This window comes from Aspergillus piperis, assembly GCF_003184755.1.
Source record: "Aspergillus piperis CBS 112811 unplaced genomic scaffold BO85scaffold_18, whole genome shotgun sequence".
Lineage (NCBI taxonomy): Eukaryota > Fungi > Ascomycota > Eurotiomycetes > Eurotiales > Aspergillaceae > Aspergillus > Aspergillus piperis.
The window spans coordinates 683,521-699,171 of NW_020291608.1; the positions used below are offsets into that span (position 1 = coordinate 683,521).

The window sequence follows — 15,651 nt, forward strand, 5'->3', positions numbered from 1 at the left end:
AAATTGCTAAATGCAAGCATTCCAAGTTCTTCCCAATGCCGGCTAAATCATTCAGGCTAAACCCCGCGATGAAGTCAATCGGCCATTCTCCGGCGCATCTCCGCATCTCCGCAAAATTCTATAAATCTACCCCAGATTCAGTCCCCGACCATCTTTTTCTCCCCCCACAGACTGGCTCAACCATGGCGCACTCAATGTCTCGTCCCGTGGCTGCCACTGCCGCTGCTCTGTTAGCTCTGGCTCTTCCCCAAGCTCTTGCCCAGGCCAACACCAGCTACGTTGATTACAACGTCGAGGCCAACCCTGACTTGTACCCTTTGTGCATAGAAACCATCCCACTGAGCTTCCCCGACTGCCAGAATGGCCCCCTGCGCAGCCACCTCATCTGCGACGAATCAGCCACCCCCTATGACCGAGCAGCATCGCTCATCTCGCTCTTCACGCTGGACGAGCTGATCGCCAACACCGGCAACACCGGTCTCGGTGTCTCCCGACTGGGCCTCCCTGCATACCAAGTATGGAGTGAAGCACTTCACGGCCTCGACCGTGCCAACTTCAGCGACTCAGGCTCCTACAATTGGGCCACTTCGTTCCCCCAGCCTATCTTGACCACCGCGGCCCTCAACCGCACCCTCATCCACCAAATCGCCTCCATCATCTCCACCCAAGGCCGCGCCTTCAACAACGCCGGCCGCTACGGCCTCGATGTCTACGCCCCAAACATCAACACCTTCCGCCACCCCGTCTGGGGTCGCGGACAAGAAACTCCAGGAGAGGACGTCTCTCTCGCCGCCGTCTACGCCTACGAATACATCACCGGCATCCAGGGTCCCGACCCAGACTCGAACCTCAAACTCGCCGCCACGGCCAAGCACTACGCCGGCTATGACATCGAGAACTGGCACAACCACTCCCGTCTGGGCAACGACATGAACATCACCCAGCAAGACCTGTCGGAATACTACACTCCCCAGTTCCACGTCGCCGCCCGCGACGCCAAAGTCCACAGTGTCATGTGTGCCTATAACGCCGTCAACGGCGTCCCTGCCTGCGCCGACTCTTACTTCCTCCAGACCCTCCTCCGCGACACCTTCGGATTCGTTGACCACGGCTACGTCTCCAGCGACTGCGACGCCGCCTACAACATCTACAATCCCCACGGCTACGCCTCCTCCCAGGCTGCCGCTGCCGCTGAGGCCATCCTCGCTGGCACTGACATCGACTGCGGTACCACCTACCAATGGCACCTGAACGAGTCCATCACTGCGGGAGATCTCTCTCGCGATGATATCGAGAAGGGTGTGATCCGCCTCTACACGACCCTTGTGCAGGCCGGATACTTCGACTCCAATACCACCAAGGCGAACAACCCCTACCGCGACCTCACCTGGTCCGATGTCCTCGAGACGGACGCATGGAACATCTCCTACCAAGCCGCGACGCAGGGCATTGTCCTTCTCAAGAACTCCAACAACGTCCTTCCCCTCACCGAGAAAGCTTACCCACCATCCAACACCACCGTCGCCCTTATCGGTCCCTGGGCCAACGCCACCACCCAACTCCTGGGCAACTACTACGGCAACGCTCCCTACATGATCAGCCCCCGCGCCGCGTTCGAAGAAGCCGGATACAAAGTCAATTTCGCCGAAGGCACCGGTATCTCCTCCACAAGCACCTCGGGCTTCGCAGCCGCCTTATCCGCCGCCCGGTCCGCCGACGTGATCATCTACGCCGGTGGTATCGACAATACTCTTGAAGCGGAGGCACTGGATCGCGAGAGCATCGCATGGCCGGGTAACCAACTGGACTTGATCCAAAAGCTCGCCTCGTCGGCCGGAAGCAAGCCGCTCATCGTTCTCCAAATGGGCGGCGGACAGGTCGATTCCTCGTCCCTCAAGAACAACACGAACGTCTCTGCGCTCCTCTGGGGCGGATACCCCGGCCAATCCGGCGGTTTCGCTCTGAGAGACATCATCACGGGAAAGAAGAACCCCGCGGGCAGACTAGTCACGACACAATACCCAGCCAGCCACGCGGAGGAGTTCCCCGCGACGGATATGAACCTCCGTCCTGAGGGTGATAACCCCGGCCAAACATACAAATGGTACACCGGCGAAGCAGTGTACGAGTTCGGCCACGGATTATTCTACACGACCTTCGCGGAATCATCCAGCAACACCACTACGAAGGAAGTTAAGCTCAACATCCAGGACATTCTTTCCCAGACACACGAAGAGCTAGCCTCAATTACCCAGCTCCCTGTGCTGAACTTCACTGCCAATATCAAGAACACTGGAAAGCTGGAATCGGATTACACTGCTATGGTATTCGCCAATACCTCTGATGCCGGTCCGGCGCCGTATCCCAAGAAGTGGCTGGTCGGGTGGGATCGGCTTGGGGAGGTGAAGGTTGAAGAGACGAGGGAGTTGAGGGTTCCCGTTGAGGTGGGGAGCTTTGCGAGGGTGAATGAGGATGGCGATTGGGTGTTGTTTCCGGGAACGTTTGAGTTGGCGTTGAACCTGGAGAGGAAGGTTAGGGTGAAGGTGGTTCTTGAGGGTGAGGAGGAAGTCGTGCTGAAGTGGCCTGGGAAGGAGTAGAAAGTACTATTCTGTTGATGGCACTAGAGGATGAAAGTCAGTCTATTACTGGATATGCATAGTGGTGATACGATGTAAATAGCTCTATGAAGTAATTAGTTCAAGTGGGAAAAACCCTTCAGTCCACAATTAGTATGCTGTTATTCGAAAATATGGATCATTTTCTGATTAATACTAGCCGTAGCGATGAGCACACACAACTTAATGTTCCCCGTTGTACAGGAAGTAACAGTTCCAATGACCTCTTAACTAGATGAAAGACAGCAAGAAAGAGTAAGAAAGGGCAATTGATCAAAAAATAAGGCTATCTACAGCCTATTCACATTTAGCCGGATCTGCAATACAGCTACAGAAATAAAGTTTGTTAGGCTGCTTGCTAGCATAGTTCCTACTATACTAAACCAACACAATGGGACAATACCCCAATTAACCAGCCCTCACTCAACACAAGTGAATCCTACCGACAACATGCATAAACCACTGCTTCCCCACCCAGCACCCTTCTTCACGATCAGATCACGAAGAATTACCAACTACTCTTCGCATAAAACGTAAACAACGGCCTCGGACCAGGATCCGTCCGACTCAAAAGCAACAAATCTCTCGTTCGCATACTAGCCACATGGACCTGTTGCTCCGAGACCTCCTCAACCGGGTCTTCAAATGCCCAGAAGACGCTTTCTTCTCGATATCCATCGGATACTCGCTGGCCGCTCAGACATATGAACGATGAGTCTCTTCTGCCAAAGGAAACAACCGTGTTCCCGAATCCAGTGTCAAAGTCGTAGGTCTGGAATTTGAAGAGCGTGCGGGCGTTTCCTTGGAGGGTTGGGAGTGCGACTGTAGAAGGTATATAGCGTTAGCCTAGTTTTTTTATTGGCTGGCCATACTAATACACCAGTTTTGGGGGAACTCACTGTCGCTGAAGCTGCCGTTGTCGAGGGTTCGTTCTTGGGCGATCATGGTTACTGTCCTGATGGCCAGCTGTTTCGAAGTTGGGTTAGTAGAGGGTATGGGAGGATATGGTTGGTTGTGTGCTTACCAGGACTAGTTTCTTATAGTCCTCTGGAATGGGATATGAAATTGGGGAGTTTATTTCTTCGGGGTTTTCGTTGATGGCTTGGACCTTTTTTATTTTTATTTTTTTCCCCTGTCAGTAATGTAATGATAGCTAACGGGGTATTGTGGATGCGCAGGCTCACTTTGGTGCGGATTACGGAGAGTATGTTGGCCCCTTCTTCGTACAGCTCGGCTTGTTGCTCTCTGCCGTTGATGAACTTTGAAACAGGGACTATCATATATAAGAGGTTAGTAGATGGCACCAACAAGCGGTGATTTGTGGGAAAGCCATACTCTTCCTGACGAGCTCAAGGTACGCGTCGTACTGCGTAAAGTCTTCGAATAGGTACCAGCTCTGGATTTCAGTTAGTTCCATTCCATGAATCATCATGCAGAGCAGGTATCACCCTCTGATTGGCAAAAGTATAGTCAAAAGGCGTGAAAGCATTGTTGAAATTTGGTACGTTGGTGTATCTCCACAGAAGTGCACTGCTTCGATGTAAATATCCTGTGACCGAAGTGAAACTAAGAGGGAGAACTCACAATCGTCTATATCTATGCTTTCCCTCCCTCAACTCCTGGTAGAAGTTATCTGCGCCTTCCTTGATCGCAAAAAGAGGCGAGTCTTCACCGTCGTGGGGTTCTGCGTGAATAACTCCAGATCGGCCTCCGCCTCCAGAGGTATGGATCCAGACAGTGACGCGAGAGTGTCTGTTGATGGTCTCCACGGCACTTCTCACTTCATTTGTGACGGAGCCGGTGACTCCGTACATTGAGAAAGCAATCTCCGATCTTTCAGAAGTGTCAGGAGGAAGTAAGTTGGAAGGACTCGGTGATGACTTACGCCTGTCTGATCTCTTGACTGGTGGATTTGTTGACTGCGGAAATGGAGACGCGAGCAAAGTATTGGCCACCTCGAATGAAATCTGCCACGACTATTAAGTATCTACCCAGTGGCTAGAATATAGTACATCGTTTATCTTACCTGCAATAAAACGGTCTCCGTACAATTTATTCGGAGTATCGGTGTTTATTTGATTAAACGAGTACGAATTCCCGATTGATGCCTGCTGTCTGGATGACACCTGGACTTGATAGGTCACCGTACTGCTTTCAAAACTGTGTCGATGATGATTAGCTGGTTTGAATGCGCAAATCAAGCCAGAAAAGATCACACTCACCTTAGCCGATCAAGATAGCTAGCGTCGATTTGGGAAGACTGTCCCCAACCGGAAATAGCAGCGCCAGCACTTATTTCCAAGGACTGCGCAAGCTTTCTGAAAAAGACATAAGGAGAGAAGTCAGCATTACACTTTAGACTGAGAAGTTGGGTGTGCGGACGTGTAATCATCGATCCTTTCACTACTATAGAAGAGGTCGTAGGTGGCAGACTCCGGTTGGCCCGGAGTGATAGTGACAGCATCTGCTACACCAATTTGTTGAAGGTAGGTATTGTATCTAGATGAGGGATGAATTGTTCAGTATGTTAGCAAGGACACGATTGTATCTCTGAAGAGGATTGGAATTCATCGTACCCCTGTCCTTGCTGCATGCCATCGAAATATGGAACAAGTTCGGCCATCTTGAAATATCTGGCTGCTTTGATCAGGTATGATGGGGTATGAAAGGTCTGAAGATGATTCACAAAATTGACTGGTAGTTGCATCTCATTCCGACCAAATACTGGTCCTTTATATGCTGAAGCACCAGTGTACGAGCAATCCCCGGACCTATACAGACATCACGTCACCCACAACAAACCCCGATGCAATGTTCTCGAAGATGTAACTTTGTGGTGGCGATTCTGCATCATTCAGTTCTCTATATGAGGCATTTTCTTTGGAGAAGTAGATTCCATCGAGTGACAACGACGACTGTCTATTCAGCGGAGCAAGAGCCATGGAGAACGCAATGGCAGTGTCAAGGATACAAACATCGCGAGTACTAAAGCCGATGTCTAGACTCGCAATTGATGTCTGATTCGTTAACGGTGACTCCGAAAAGCCACTGGACGGGCACTGGATTCCGCTGCATGAAGCGGGGAATAATATCGATGGATCTGTAAATCAACTCAAGTGGTCAAGGAAACGTTCGGGGAAGAATTGACCTGCCTGTGCTTCAGATAATTTGTTGACATGGACTGTTCGGGAACTGCCCTATAGTACCCCTGCAGTGGCAAATGCATGTCATCAGAGATGCATGAGCTGAACATCGCGCAAAACCCTCCCCCTCATTTTTGAACGCTCAGCTTGCCCTTTAGTTCGATGTTCTACTCCACTTTATACTGTTGGGGGGTTACATCGTTGAAAGCCTTGCAATTGTCGGGCTGGCTTTCTATGAGGTTCCTCGGAGGGCAAGGCACAAAGAGACTCGGCGACTGGGAATGAGAAGGTATGAGCTGCACAATCCCTGCTACTTCTGCTGCTGCGAATACGTAATGAGATGGCTTAGCAGAATCCAGTATCCCGACTTGATGGTGCAGTTAGGCACACACTTACAGAGACTAGGCTGGACGATGACGATGGTGGTCGGAAACTCCAGACCTCAGCAGCGAGTGCCAGAGATGATATAAAGACCCCCTTCCGGTCACTCAGAAAAGAGAACTACGAGAAGCAAATTCTTTCGCTATTCAGATTCGTCGGAAATCTACACAATCTTCTCTACCAAAGACTCATACCACAGCCTCCACCCTCCCGATTAAACCATGGCCGAGCGAGCAGAAGCCCAATGGGTGCACATCCGCGTCGTCAACTCCCTATCCTTCGACACCCTCAGTGTCAGAAACACCTGGCTGGGCTGGTAAGATCCAAAAATCATAAAGTTGCCCATCTTGGCACCAGCTCTCTCTCTCTCTCCTCTCCCCTAACACATCATCAGGGGCAAATTCCACATAGAAAACAACAAGAGCGTCGAAATCCCCGTCTCCGACATCAACGCTCTCCGGGCACCTCCTGGCGGGTCCTTCAACGTCTTCGCATGCGGCAGAGCACACTCGCCCTCTGGCACAGAGGGAAGCTTTGACGTGTACAATGGAGATGTCCGCGTCGCTTACATCTACTGGGACTGTCCTTGGGGCTCGAAGCGCAACCAGTTCCGCGCTGAGAAAATTGCTGATGATTACTGGGTGGAGACGGGGTATTGGAATCAGTCGGGCGGTGCTATTGGTAGTGTTACGGTGGAAATTGGGAGGAGGGATCGGACAATTCGGTCGAGTCTTTAGATAGGGGTGGATTCTGTGCTTCTTGTCCTGCTAATGCAGGAGTGGCTGGATTGTTGAGATTATGTGTTTGTGTTGTAGGTGATAGACGGGTGATGAGAAGAACTGTTGTGATTGAGTCGTGATTAATTCCTTGCGATTCAATACAAGAGAAGACTAAATCATGATTCTAATACCATTGCAACTGATGGCTTATGGTGGACAGTACGAGTAAGGAGGTAAAAAAAAATCATAAAAATAGTAGGATCGACAGCATCTCCCCCCTTAACAGGATTCGCTCCGCATTAGCGCAGGGACTGGAGTTTGGGGTGAAAGGCTGATATGATAGATCAACAACTGGCAGGTACTCTAGATAGTGTGTCGAACATGTTCAAGATATATAATATTGTATTTCCTCATTTGTCTGTGTCATTGTCTTGTTTGACCAGAAGACGACGCTGAATTCTTTCGCATATGTTGATAATTCCCTAGCAGTGCAGTCGGTATAGAAGCATCGACTCCTCGACCACAACAACAACGAACACAACTCAACTCACAAAGCAACAACTATAGCAATTACATGGCACACCCTCACCCTATCTCTCCGAGCAAAAAATAACCTGAAAAACAAAAACGACGACAGTCGGATTTGAACCGACGCCTCCGAAGAGAATAGATTTCTAGTCTATCGCCTTAGACCGCTCGGCCATATCGTCTTATGATGTGGCACTCACGATTATGCTATAAGAGGTCGTCACTCAATGCATTCAACATTTCATTCGGGTTATATCATAAATCATTGATGCCATATCCATACTAATCATATACATCTATGCACTATTTGCTCTCCATCATCTCGATCAGTTCCTCGTACTCGCCCGTGTTCCGCACCATTTCCCAAAATACGCCCTTTTTCGCGACCAGTCGCGCCGGTGAATCATTCCTATTAGCTTTCAGTTAGTTTCGTCGAGGTCCCAAAATGTATATAAAGGGGTTGCATTGACGCACTCGATAATTTCCCCATCTGCCATCACCAACACTCGATCATAGTCCATGATCGTCCGCAATCGATGCGCAATCGCTATGATCGTGCAATCGGCAAACATCGTCCGCAGTACCTTTTGCATATGTGAATCTGTCTCGTGATCCACCGACGCCGTCGCCTCATCCAGCAACACCACCTTCGATCGCCGACACATAGCCCGCGCTAGGCTCAGAACCTGTCGCTGACCCTGGCTGAAGTTCTCTCCGTTTGCAGCAACCGGCGTGTCCAGCGCCAGCGGCCGCATTGTCCGGCTCTCGCCCTCGCCCTCGCCAGGGACATGGACTGTCGTGCACGCCGATAGCGCCGCGCGCAGCTCGGTCTCGCTGGACCCGCCAAACGGGTCGAGATTGGACTGCACGTCGCCGGAGAAGAGCACCGGCTCTTGCGGAATCAGCGTCACGTTGGTGCGCAGTCGGTTCAGGCGGATCTGGTCAATGTTCACTCCATCGATGGTTACGCTGCCGTCGACGATATCGACGAAGCGGAGCAGGGATAGCCCCAGGGTGGATTTGCCGCTGCCGGTCCGGCCGACGATCCCGACGCGCTCGCCTGGGTGCGCGACGAAGGATACTTTGCGGAGTACGTCGGGCCCGTCGGGTTGGTAGCGGGCAGTGACGTTGTTGAATTCGACCCGACCGGAGGTTGGCCAGCTGGCGGGTAGAGCGTCGGCTTTGCGTTGCTCTTCTGTTTCTAGCTTCTCCTCTGGCTCGATGTCGCCGTATTCTGTCATGCGCTGAAAGGAGTTCAACTCCACTTCAAGCTCGTTGAGCGTCCGGACTAGCGTCAGAATCGTCTGGCTGAGGCCGATGGCGTTCGTCAGAGAGAATCCCACCAGACCTGCTGATCCGGACCAGAAGTATGCTACGCAGCCGGCCGCGGCTGCTACAGACGCGGCGCAAAAGTCTGTCCGGACCGAAACCCAGCGGTTGCAGTTGTATTGTGCCTCGGAGGAGCGGGCGTGGACTGCCAACTTCTCGGCCAGCAGGTTCTGGAACACCTGGTCCATGCCGTGCCGAGCTCGGATCACGCTCAGTCCTGACAACGAGTCGGTGAAGTGTGAGAAAACAGGGGAGTAATTAATAGAGGTCAGCCGCTTGATTGACACTTGAGCACGTGTGTACATCTCTCCGATGACGAACCCTGCAGCGCAGATAACGGCTGCCGGGAGAGCAAAGATGGGCATGATGGAAGCGACACTGGCAATTCGAAGCAAAAAGCGTAGGGTATTCTCAATTGACATCCGCAGCCACTCAACAAGAACTGTGTCCAGAGACCGTGTGTCGTTTCCGAACCGGTTGATGGCGCGCCCGATTGGATTCTGATCGAACCAGGCAATTGGTGCAGACAGCACGGCCGTCACCAGCCGGTGGTGCGTCTTCTTAGCAGCCACCCAGCTGCCGTACTGATATATGAGATTGTTACATAACTGCAAGGTCAAGAAGGTGACGATGCACGCTGCGTATATACCCAGGTAGAACAACGTGTTGGGATGCTCGTACTTGTCGTACGCCCCAGTCCATATGGATAGCCAGTATGTAATGGCAAAGTAGGCAAATTGCACGGAGATGGTTGCAATCACAACCAGTGGAACGTAGGAAGCGCCACCAAATAGCATCATATAACGAAGCGCTGATCTGTTAGCAATGCTCAAAGCCATCTGTAGTCCTCGAATTCTTACCTAGCGTGCGAGGCACTCTTCCCGTGGCGGACGTCTCCTTAGCTATGCGTTCCTCAGCAGGCGGTTGCTTCCCAGCAGGAGCAACTGGCGGAGGCTCTGACGGGGATTCCAGAGCTTCGTCTGCCACGCGCACATTGCTCTCCGACACGGAAGAGTCTGTATCGGTGCCCGGTGTGGTGCATCGGGAGGACATGAGAGAAAGTGTACTTTTGGAGATTGCTCGAGCGGGGACAATCCTGCCATGCTCCAACCGGATCACCAAGTCGGCATCCTGCAAGGCGGCTGGGTAGTGGGTGATTAAAACGACCGTGCGGTCCTTGAGTAGACCGCTGCGGAAACACTTTTCATAGACAAGACTAGTGGTATGGGTGTCGAGAGCGGAGAATATGTCATCAAATAACAGCGTGTTCGATGGCGAATACAGTGCCCTTGCCAAAGATACTCGCTGCTTCTGACCGCCGGAAAGCGAGGTTCCTCGCTCTCCCACCATGGTGAGGTCGCCTGCCGGAAGCTGTTGCAGGTCTTGGGTCAGACCACTGGCTTCGATGGCCATGGCATAGCGGGCTTCATCGAACGGGCTATAAAAGACGATGTTCTGACGAATTGTATCGTTCTGAAGCCATGGTGCCTGTGGAACGTACGCTACATCGCGCGGGCAAGTAGCGGTTCCTGATTCCAACACTGTCTCACCCAGGAATGACAAGAGCAGCGATGTCTTTCCGCAGCCAGTGGGGCCCGTCACCACATTGAGAGCGTTGGGCTTGAAGCGGAGAGTGATATCCTGCAGCCTAAAGGCAGCAATGGGGGTGCGTCGAAAGGTGGCATTCTTTAACTCTAACGGGCCGTCTGGATGCCGCTTGATCTCACTAGCAGTGTCAAAGAAGCGGTCGACACGACGCAGCGACTCTGATCCTTGCGCGGTATAGCGGCTGATGTTGGACAACCAGATAAACTGAACGCGCAACGTTTCCATGATAGACAATGAAGTAAAGGCGACAGGTGCCCGCAAAGGAAGATCAGTAAACAAAATATAAACAGAAAACATGACTAGAAGACTAAGGAGCGGCAGCAGCTCGCCACCCATGGAAATAAGAGCCACGAATACGCTGCGTCTCCACAAATGGCGCTGCTCTACACGGCGAACGTCATTAATGTTGTTCATCGCAGCATGCTCCCACCCAAAGTACTTCAACGTGCGGATGGACCCCAAGTACTCAGATATCTTGGACAGCCGAGCATCCGTAGCCTGCATAACGGTGCGTTGGATGCGGGAGACTTTCCGCGACGCCAGGGCAGGCAGCGGAGACAAACACAGCAGCATGAGAACACCAAACAGCGACGGCCATCCTAGCATCTGATACAGAAACACTAGAGCCAAAGTAGTCGAGATCGGGCCTGCGGTGGCTATATAGAAGATATCACGGGAGTTGTAGATAGCGTCAACATCGTAAGACATCAAGCTGGTCAGATTGGCTTGGCTTGACTTGGAGGCACCCTTGGACTCGGCCCGGTGCTTCGACTTGGCATGTTTGCCTGAAGAGTGGCCCACAGAGTCATCGTAGATGTACGAGCGCATCGCAGTCTGATAGAGCTCCTGGACGAGTGACACATTCACCCGAACCAGTAGTCGGGTTGCCGTGAAGATATACTGTTGGTAGCAGAGCGAGCGAGTCGCCGGACCAGCAAAAAGTAGTGCGATCCACAATGCAGGATGGAGCACTGCACTGCTGGGGTTCTCCAGATAGGCTAATAGCCGCAACATGGAGTATGGCGCAAGAAAGTCCACCACCGCCGTAAGGGCCGCCCAGAACATCATGGTTTTGATTTCCGTCTTCAGCATGCGGCATAGCGTACGGAAGGTTTTGCCGCCTTTGAGCCGCTGCTTCTTAATCTTTTCTAGCCACTTCAATGGTTCATCGTATGACGGCAGTGGAGGCAGATCGTCCAAAGTCAGATCCCTCTGACAGCCTCGCAGGATCACATGGGTGATCCACTCATACGAGCAGTAGTAGGAAAAGAGAGAGCATGTCTCTTCTGGAGAAGCCTTCTCTTCAACCACTAAATCGTCCGTCTCTGCGTTATGAACAAGCGAGCGCCGTGGACGTGGCGTAGCCGCTGCAATTGCCACAACCGCCGCCAAGCAGGCCACAATAGCAACTCCAATGGAGGTTGGCCTATAGGTAGCTCCGATCACCATCATGGGTACTATATCCTGCACCACGGCCAGAATGAGAGCCGCTGTCACCATTGCATTCATATGCCAATACATATGACGTCGATAGTCATAGCGCTTGATGCAGAGCCGGCCGATACCCAACAATACCACGTAGGTCAAAAGGGCGGACCGTTTCCAACTCTCACCATTGTGTATGTCGACCCAGGTGAGACAACAAGCCGCAATAGCGACAGCCAGGTGTGCGAACGCGAACGGCAGAGATACCACAATTTCGGACTGATCATGCGGGGTAGTCTTCGGCGATGGTGATTTCTTCCGGTAGGAACGGATGTAGCGCAGACTTATCGACAACAATACCACAATCCATGATGCTAGGATCGCCGCTAGGTGGAGGTTGCCGGATCCAACAAAGGCGGACGCCTTCCGAGTCCGATATTGCCATAATTCCCTAAAGCAGCTTCAAATCAGCCATGCCATTACCCACGATCTTGCTGGGTTAAACCCACCTCTGCACCAGACCAGGATGCGGAGTATAAGCAATCTCGCCAGCCCCGCCTTGAACTGCTAGAGGCACCACGGCCGCGGGCACGATGGCCGCGAGATGCTCCATCGGTCAAATTGTAGTCTGCAACGGGCAGACAAGCTCACTCATGGGCAGTTCTCGCGTTCGTCATAACCAAGTGAGAGCTCTCTGGAAACTGCCCGACAGCATTGGAGATTGGCGAGGGTGGAGAAGGCAGTTATAGAGCACGGGTCGAAAGGATACTACCCATTGTCTTAAAGACTCCGGTAGTGAGAGGCTGGACAGAAGCCGGAGGTGCAAGCGAGGGGCCGGGAAATTGGAGCAGCCGGAGGAAGCGGTGTTAAGAGCAGGGAATAATTTGACGGTCATATTGCCGATAGCGGTGGACCTTCAATCTTTGGATCCGGACGAATTCTGCCCCGGATCGATCCTTGGATCACCTCGAGGAAAATCCATCTGATAACATCCAGCTGAGTCATGATAGCGCCTGAGGCAGTCATTCTTTTCATTATCAATCTGTGTCCGTTCCATCATCGCTGCCTTGAACACAGAAGTATTGAGGCAAGCACACTTGCTTTCTCAACGATCTGGGACTATTGAGCGGCATACTCCGTCACCAACGCAGGATCCATTGACAAGCTTCGGTAGATATCACATCATCCCCTCTCTCACTGGCTGTGGTATCAGCACTAAAACCCCCACTCTCATCGCTTAGCGTGCCATCCACGATAGCCACCGCCCGATAACGATAGGGAAGACGGCCGATGCGTGATTCCTCGGATATTGAAAGGATTAGCACGCCTTATCAAATAATCAAGCAACCAGGCTGTAAGACATTCAAGGTCCCTGTATAATTTCATGAGGATTGAGGCATCTATCAAGCTGGTGTCCTTGATGCCTTATATTTAAGGTGTCGAGGAAGCCCTTCCTGAGAGACTCTTCCCATACTAAGAAATGTTAATGCGCGATTACCGATGAACAGGCGGAGCCGCCTACCCCGCATTGAGTCACCTAAAAATTTTGGATACCTTTGCTGCATCTTGATGTAAAACAACTGTTTCCTAATCAAAAGAAAGAAATAACACCCATCTTGGAATCGAGTTTCTCAAATAGGAAAAGAAAGTCTTGCTGCGGCTTCCCGCAATCCTAGTCCCTTTCCGGCCTTCCCGCCCTATGACTCAAAATTCAGTGCACGGATATTTTCATTAGTCAACTACATCGAGTTATCATAGCTCAACCCATAGTATCATTCCATTTGCATGAATAACGTCCGATTATAGACATTGGGATCAGAATGTCGGTGATAGAGCTTGGTGACTCTATTCCATCGCTCACCTCCCATGTAAGTCACAACCGTTCCTGCAGACGTTCGCATTCATGCCTGTCAGTCAACAACACTTACACTTCCACAGGCCGTGAGCGTGTCCCTACCAACATGGTCGGACAATGTAGGTTATGAGGAAGGTGATAGACGAGTCGTGGACAAAATGACAACAGGCTATCCACGGTACTGTTCAACGTATATGCATCCACGCTTGAATCATGGAAACTAATGTCACGGCCAGATTTTTCATTCATAAATCTATTTGTGCGTTAGCAGATGCTATCATTGCCAGATATGGTAGCCCAAACCAAAAGGCCATGTTGTTTCCTTCCCCAGCACCTGCCCAAAGATGTCGCGACTTTATCAAGGAAAAAGGAGAGCCTGACCTCATCAAAGATGTCGAGGTGATTGATTTGACCCTTGATAAGGGGAAAGAGTCTTCAGAAATCATATTGAAGATCTCCCCCTCCATATCCGCTGTGATCTATCACAGCGACCTCTTCCCAGTAGCGAAGCAGTATTGGCAACACTCTGGTGACGGAATCTCAAGCAGACGTGCTGAGTTTTGCCACTCACTCTTTGTGGATGGCAAGCTCGTGCCTGCGGTCACGCCGCAACCTGTAATCCCTCAGAAAAGGGGTCCCAGACGATACCAGCGAGGCTCTATTGACCTTACTTCCACCCCAACAGACAAAAAGGTCAGCCCAGAAAGAGTCAAGGATGCAGCATTGATCCAGGAAAGCACGCAGTTCCTCGAGGATCGGTTCGGTCGGAATCTTGATTTATCTTTTATTGATAACGCCAAGATCTCCCTCCGTCGACGCATTGCTGGCTCCTTGACAGGAGATGTGAATCTTGCCGAACCGAAAACGCCTGAGCAACCCTCTGACTCCCACGGAGCGACCCAGGACGATGTATATCTCTACCCCTGTGGAATGAACGCTATCTTCAGCGCCCATCGAATGCTACTCCAGTCTAGAGGCCAGCTGAAGAGTATATCATTCGGCTTTCCATACGTGGACACTCTCAAAATCCTCCAAAAATTCGGCCCTGGATGCATTTTCTACGGACACGGTTCATCAGATGACCTGGATGACCTGGAAGCCCGCCTTCAGGCCGGAGAAAAATATCTAGCTCTATTCTGCGAATTCCCCGGAAACCCTCTCTTGAAATGTCCCGACCTCAAACGGATTAGAAAGCTAGCCGACACCTACGACTTTGCCGTGGTCGTCGACGACACGATCGGAACCTCCATCAACGTTCATGTCCTCCCTTACGCCGACGTGGTCGTCAGCAGTCTCACCAAGATATTCTCCGGAGACTGCAACGTCATGGGCGGCAGCGCAATCCTAAACCCCCAAAGAAGATATTACGACTCCCTGAAGAAAGCCTACGAAGCAGACCATAAAGACAACACCAACTACTGGGCCGAAGACATCATCTTCATGGAACGCAACAGCCGCGACTTCATCAACCGAATCAAGAAGATCAATCACACCACAGAAGCCATCTGTGATCTACTCAAGTCCCACCCTCTCGTCAAAGACGTTTACTATCCCAAGTATAGCTCAACGAAACAATTCTACGAGGACTGCCGAACCCCAGAAGGTGGTTATGGTGGTCTGCTGTCTTTCTTCTTCCACAAGAAAGAACACGCAATCGCGTTTTATGATCGCATCGAGACCGCAAAGGGACCTAGTCTGGGCACTAACTTCACTCTGACTTCACCGTATGTCCTACTGGCTCATTACTGGGAGCTGGAGTGGGCAGGTGGATTTGGGGTACCTCCGGACTTGATCCGCGTTAGTGTTGGCGTGGAAGACACGGAAGAACTCGTTTCGAGGTTTGTGGTTGCGTTGAAGGCTGCTGAGGCGGCTGATTCCTGATTCTTGTTTAAGCGAGAGTTGTTGTATGCATTTTATTTTCTGACACTTCAACCTGTCAAAATCTTGTACCATGTTAGTCTATTATCTAATTCAACCATATGTAGCAGGTACTACTACACCAATACTATATTTCATTGCACAGACAACACACGAGAGTATCAATAAGA

The 15,651-nt window shown here is 51.4% G+C and overlaps 5 protein-coding genes and 1 non-coding gene across 6 annotated transcripts; 3 read left to right on the forward strand and 3 right to left on the reverse strand.

Moving 5' to 3' along the window:
- The first annotated feature begins 180 nt into the window (after nt 1–180).
- xlnD (beta-xylosidase XylA) lies at nt 181–2,724 on the forward strand. The gene has a single exon (XM_025660778.1). The coding sequence runs from the start codon at nt 195–197 to the stop codon at nt 2,595–2,597; it is 2,403 nt and encodes an 800-aa protein (XP_025512738.1). The 5' UTR covers nt 181–194; the 3' UTR covers nt 2,598–2,724.
- A 185-nt stretch (nt 2,725–2,909) lies between these two features.
- On the reverse strand, nt 2,910–5,295 carry BO85DRAFT_471097 (uncharacterized protein). The gene is made up of 12 exons (XM_025662446.1): nt 5,192–5,295; nt 4,998–5,114; nt 4,838–4,933; nt 4,642–4,775; nt 4,501–4,582; nt 4,200–4,448; nt 4,064–4,145; nt 3,951–4,011; nt 3,800–3,888; nt 3,640–3,723; nt 3,515–3,581; nt 2,910–3,437 (listed from the first exon to the last, which is right to left on the reverse strand). Exons 1-12 carry the CDS (start codon nt 5,236–5,238, stop codon nt 3,124–3,126), a joined length of 1,422 nt encoding a protein of 473 aa, XP_025512739.1. The 5' UTR covers nt 5,239–5,295; the 3' UTR covers nt 2,910–3,123.
- A 663-nt stretch (nt 5,296–5,958) lies between these two features.
- Nucleotides 5,959–7,040, forward strand: BO85DRAFT_452259 (aegerolysin family protein). The gene is made up of 2 exons (XM_025660779.1): nt 5,959–6,455; nt 6,534–7,040. Exons 1-2 carry the CDS (start codon nt 6,361–6,363, stop codon nt 6,874–6,876), a joined length of 438 nt encoding a protein of 145 aa, XP_025512740.1. The 5' UTR covers nt 5,959–6,360; the 3' UTR covers nt 6,877–7,040.
- A 446-nt stretch (nt 7,041–7,486) lies between these two features.
- BO85DRAFT_t223 lies at nt 7,487–7,568 on the reverse strand. Its single transcript has one exon. It is a non-coding gene; the product is annotated as a tRNA-Ser (tRNA).
- A 34-nt stretch (nt 7,569–7,602) lies between these two features.
- On the reverse strand, nt 7,603–12,674 carry BO85DRAFT_403607 (putative ABC multidrug transporter). Its single transcript, XM_025657235.1, has 4 exons — nt 12,258–12,674; nt 9,576–12,199; nt 7,861–9,526; nt 7,603–7,795 (listed from the first exon to the last, which is right to left on the reverse strand). The coding sequence occupies exons 1-4, from the start codon at nt 12,359–12,361 to the stop codon at nt 7,690–7,692; spliced, it is 4,500 nt and encodes a 1,499-aa protein (XP_025512741.1). The 5' UTR covers nt 12,362–12,674; the 3' UTR covers nt 7,603–7,689.
- An 894-nt stretch (nt 12,675–13,568) lies between these two features.
- On the forward strand, nt 13,569–15,484 carry BO85DRAFT_461998 (PLP-dependent transferase; the record flags this gene model as incomplete). Its single annotated transcript, XM_025661821.1, has 3 exons — nt 13,569–13,616; nt 13,687–13,781; nt 13,840–15,484. The coding sequence occupies 3 exons, from the start codon at nt 13,569–13,571 to the stop codon at nt 15,482–15,484; spliced, it is 1,788 nt and encodes a 595-aa protein (XP_025512742.1).
- Nucleotides 15,485–15,651: the final 167 nt, after the last annotated feature.

What these genes read in the sequence shown, in the direction of transcription:
- xlnD (XM_025660778.1), top strand. Translation starts at nt 195, where the DNA reads ATGTCTCGTCCCGTGGCTGCCACTGCCGCTGCTCTGTTAGCTCTGGCT.
- BO85DRAFT_471097 (XM_025662446.1), bottom strand. Translation starts at nt 5,238, where the DNA reads ATGGCCGAACTTGTTCCATATTTCGATGGCATGCAGCAAGGACAGGG. An exon ending in ATACTTTTGCCAATCAGAGG is followed by an intron (nt 4,012 to 4,063) that starts GTGATACCTGCT and finishes ACTGAAATCCAG; the next exon opens with AGCTGGTACCTATTCGAAGA. An exon ending in CAACGGCAGCTTCAGCGACA is followed by an intron (nt 3,438 to 3,514) that starts GTGAGTTCCCCC and finishes TACCTTCTACAG; the next exon opens with TCGCACTCCCAACCCTCCAA.
- BO85DRAFT_452259 (XM_025660779.1), top strand. Translation starts at nt 6,361, where the DNA reads ATGGCCGAGCGAGCAGAAGCCCAATGGGTGCACATCCGCGTCGTCAAC. An exon ending in AGAAACACCTGGCTGGGCTG is followed by an intron (nt 6,456 to 6,533) that starts GTAAGATCCAAA and finishes ACACATCATCAG; the next exon opens with GGGCAAATTCCACATAGAAA.
- BO85DRAFT_403607 (XM_025657235.1), bottom strand. Translation starts at nt 12,361, where the DNA reads ATGGAGCATCTCGCGGCCATCGTGCCCGCGGCCGTGGTGCCTCTAGCA. An exon ending in AAGAGTGCCTCGCACGCTAG is followed by an intron (nt 9,527 to 9,575) that starts GTAAGAATTCGA and finishes CTAACAGATCAG; the next exon opens with CGCTTCGTTATATGATGCTA. An exon ending in GCAGATGGGGAAATTATCGA is followed by an intron (nt 7,796 to 7,860) that starts GTGCGTCAATGC and finishes GAAAGCTAATAG; the next exon opens with GAATGATTCACCGGCGCGAC.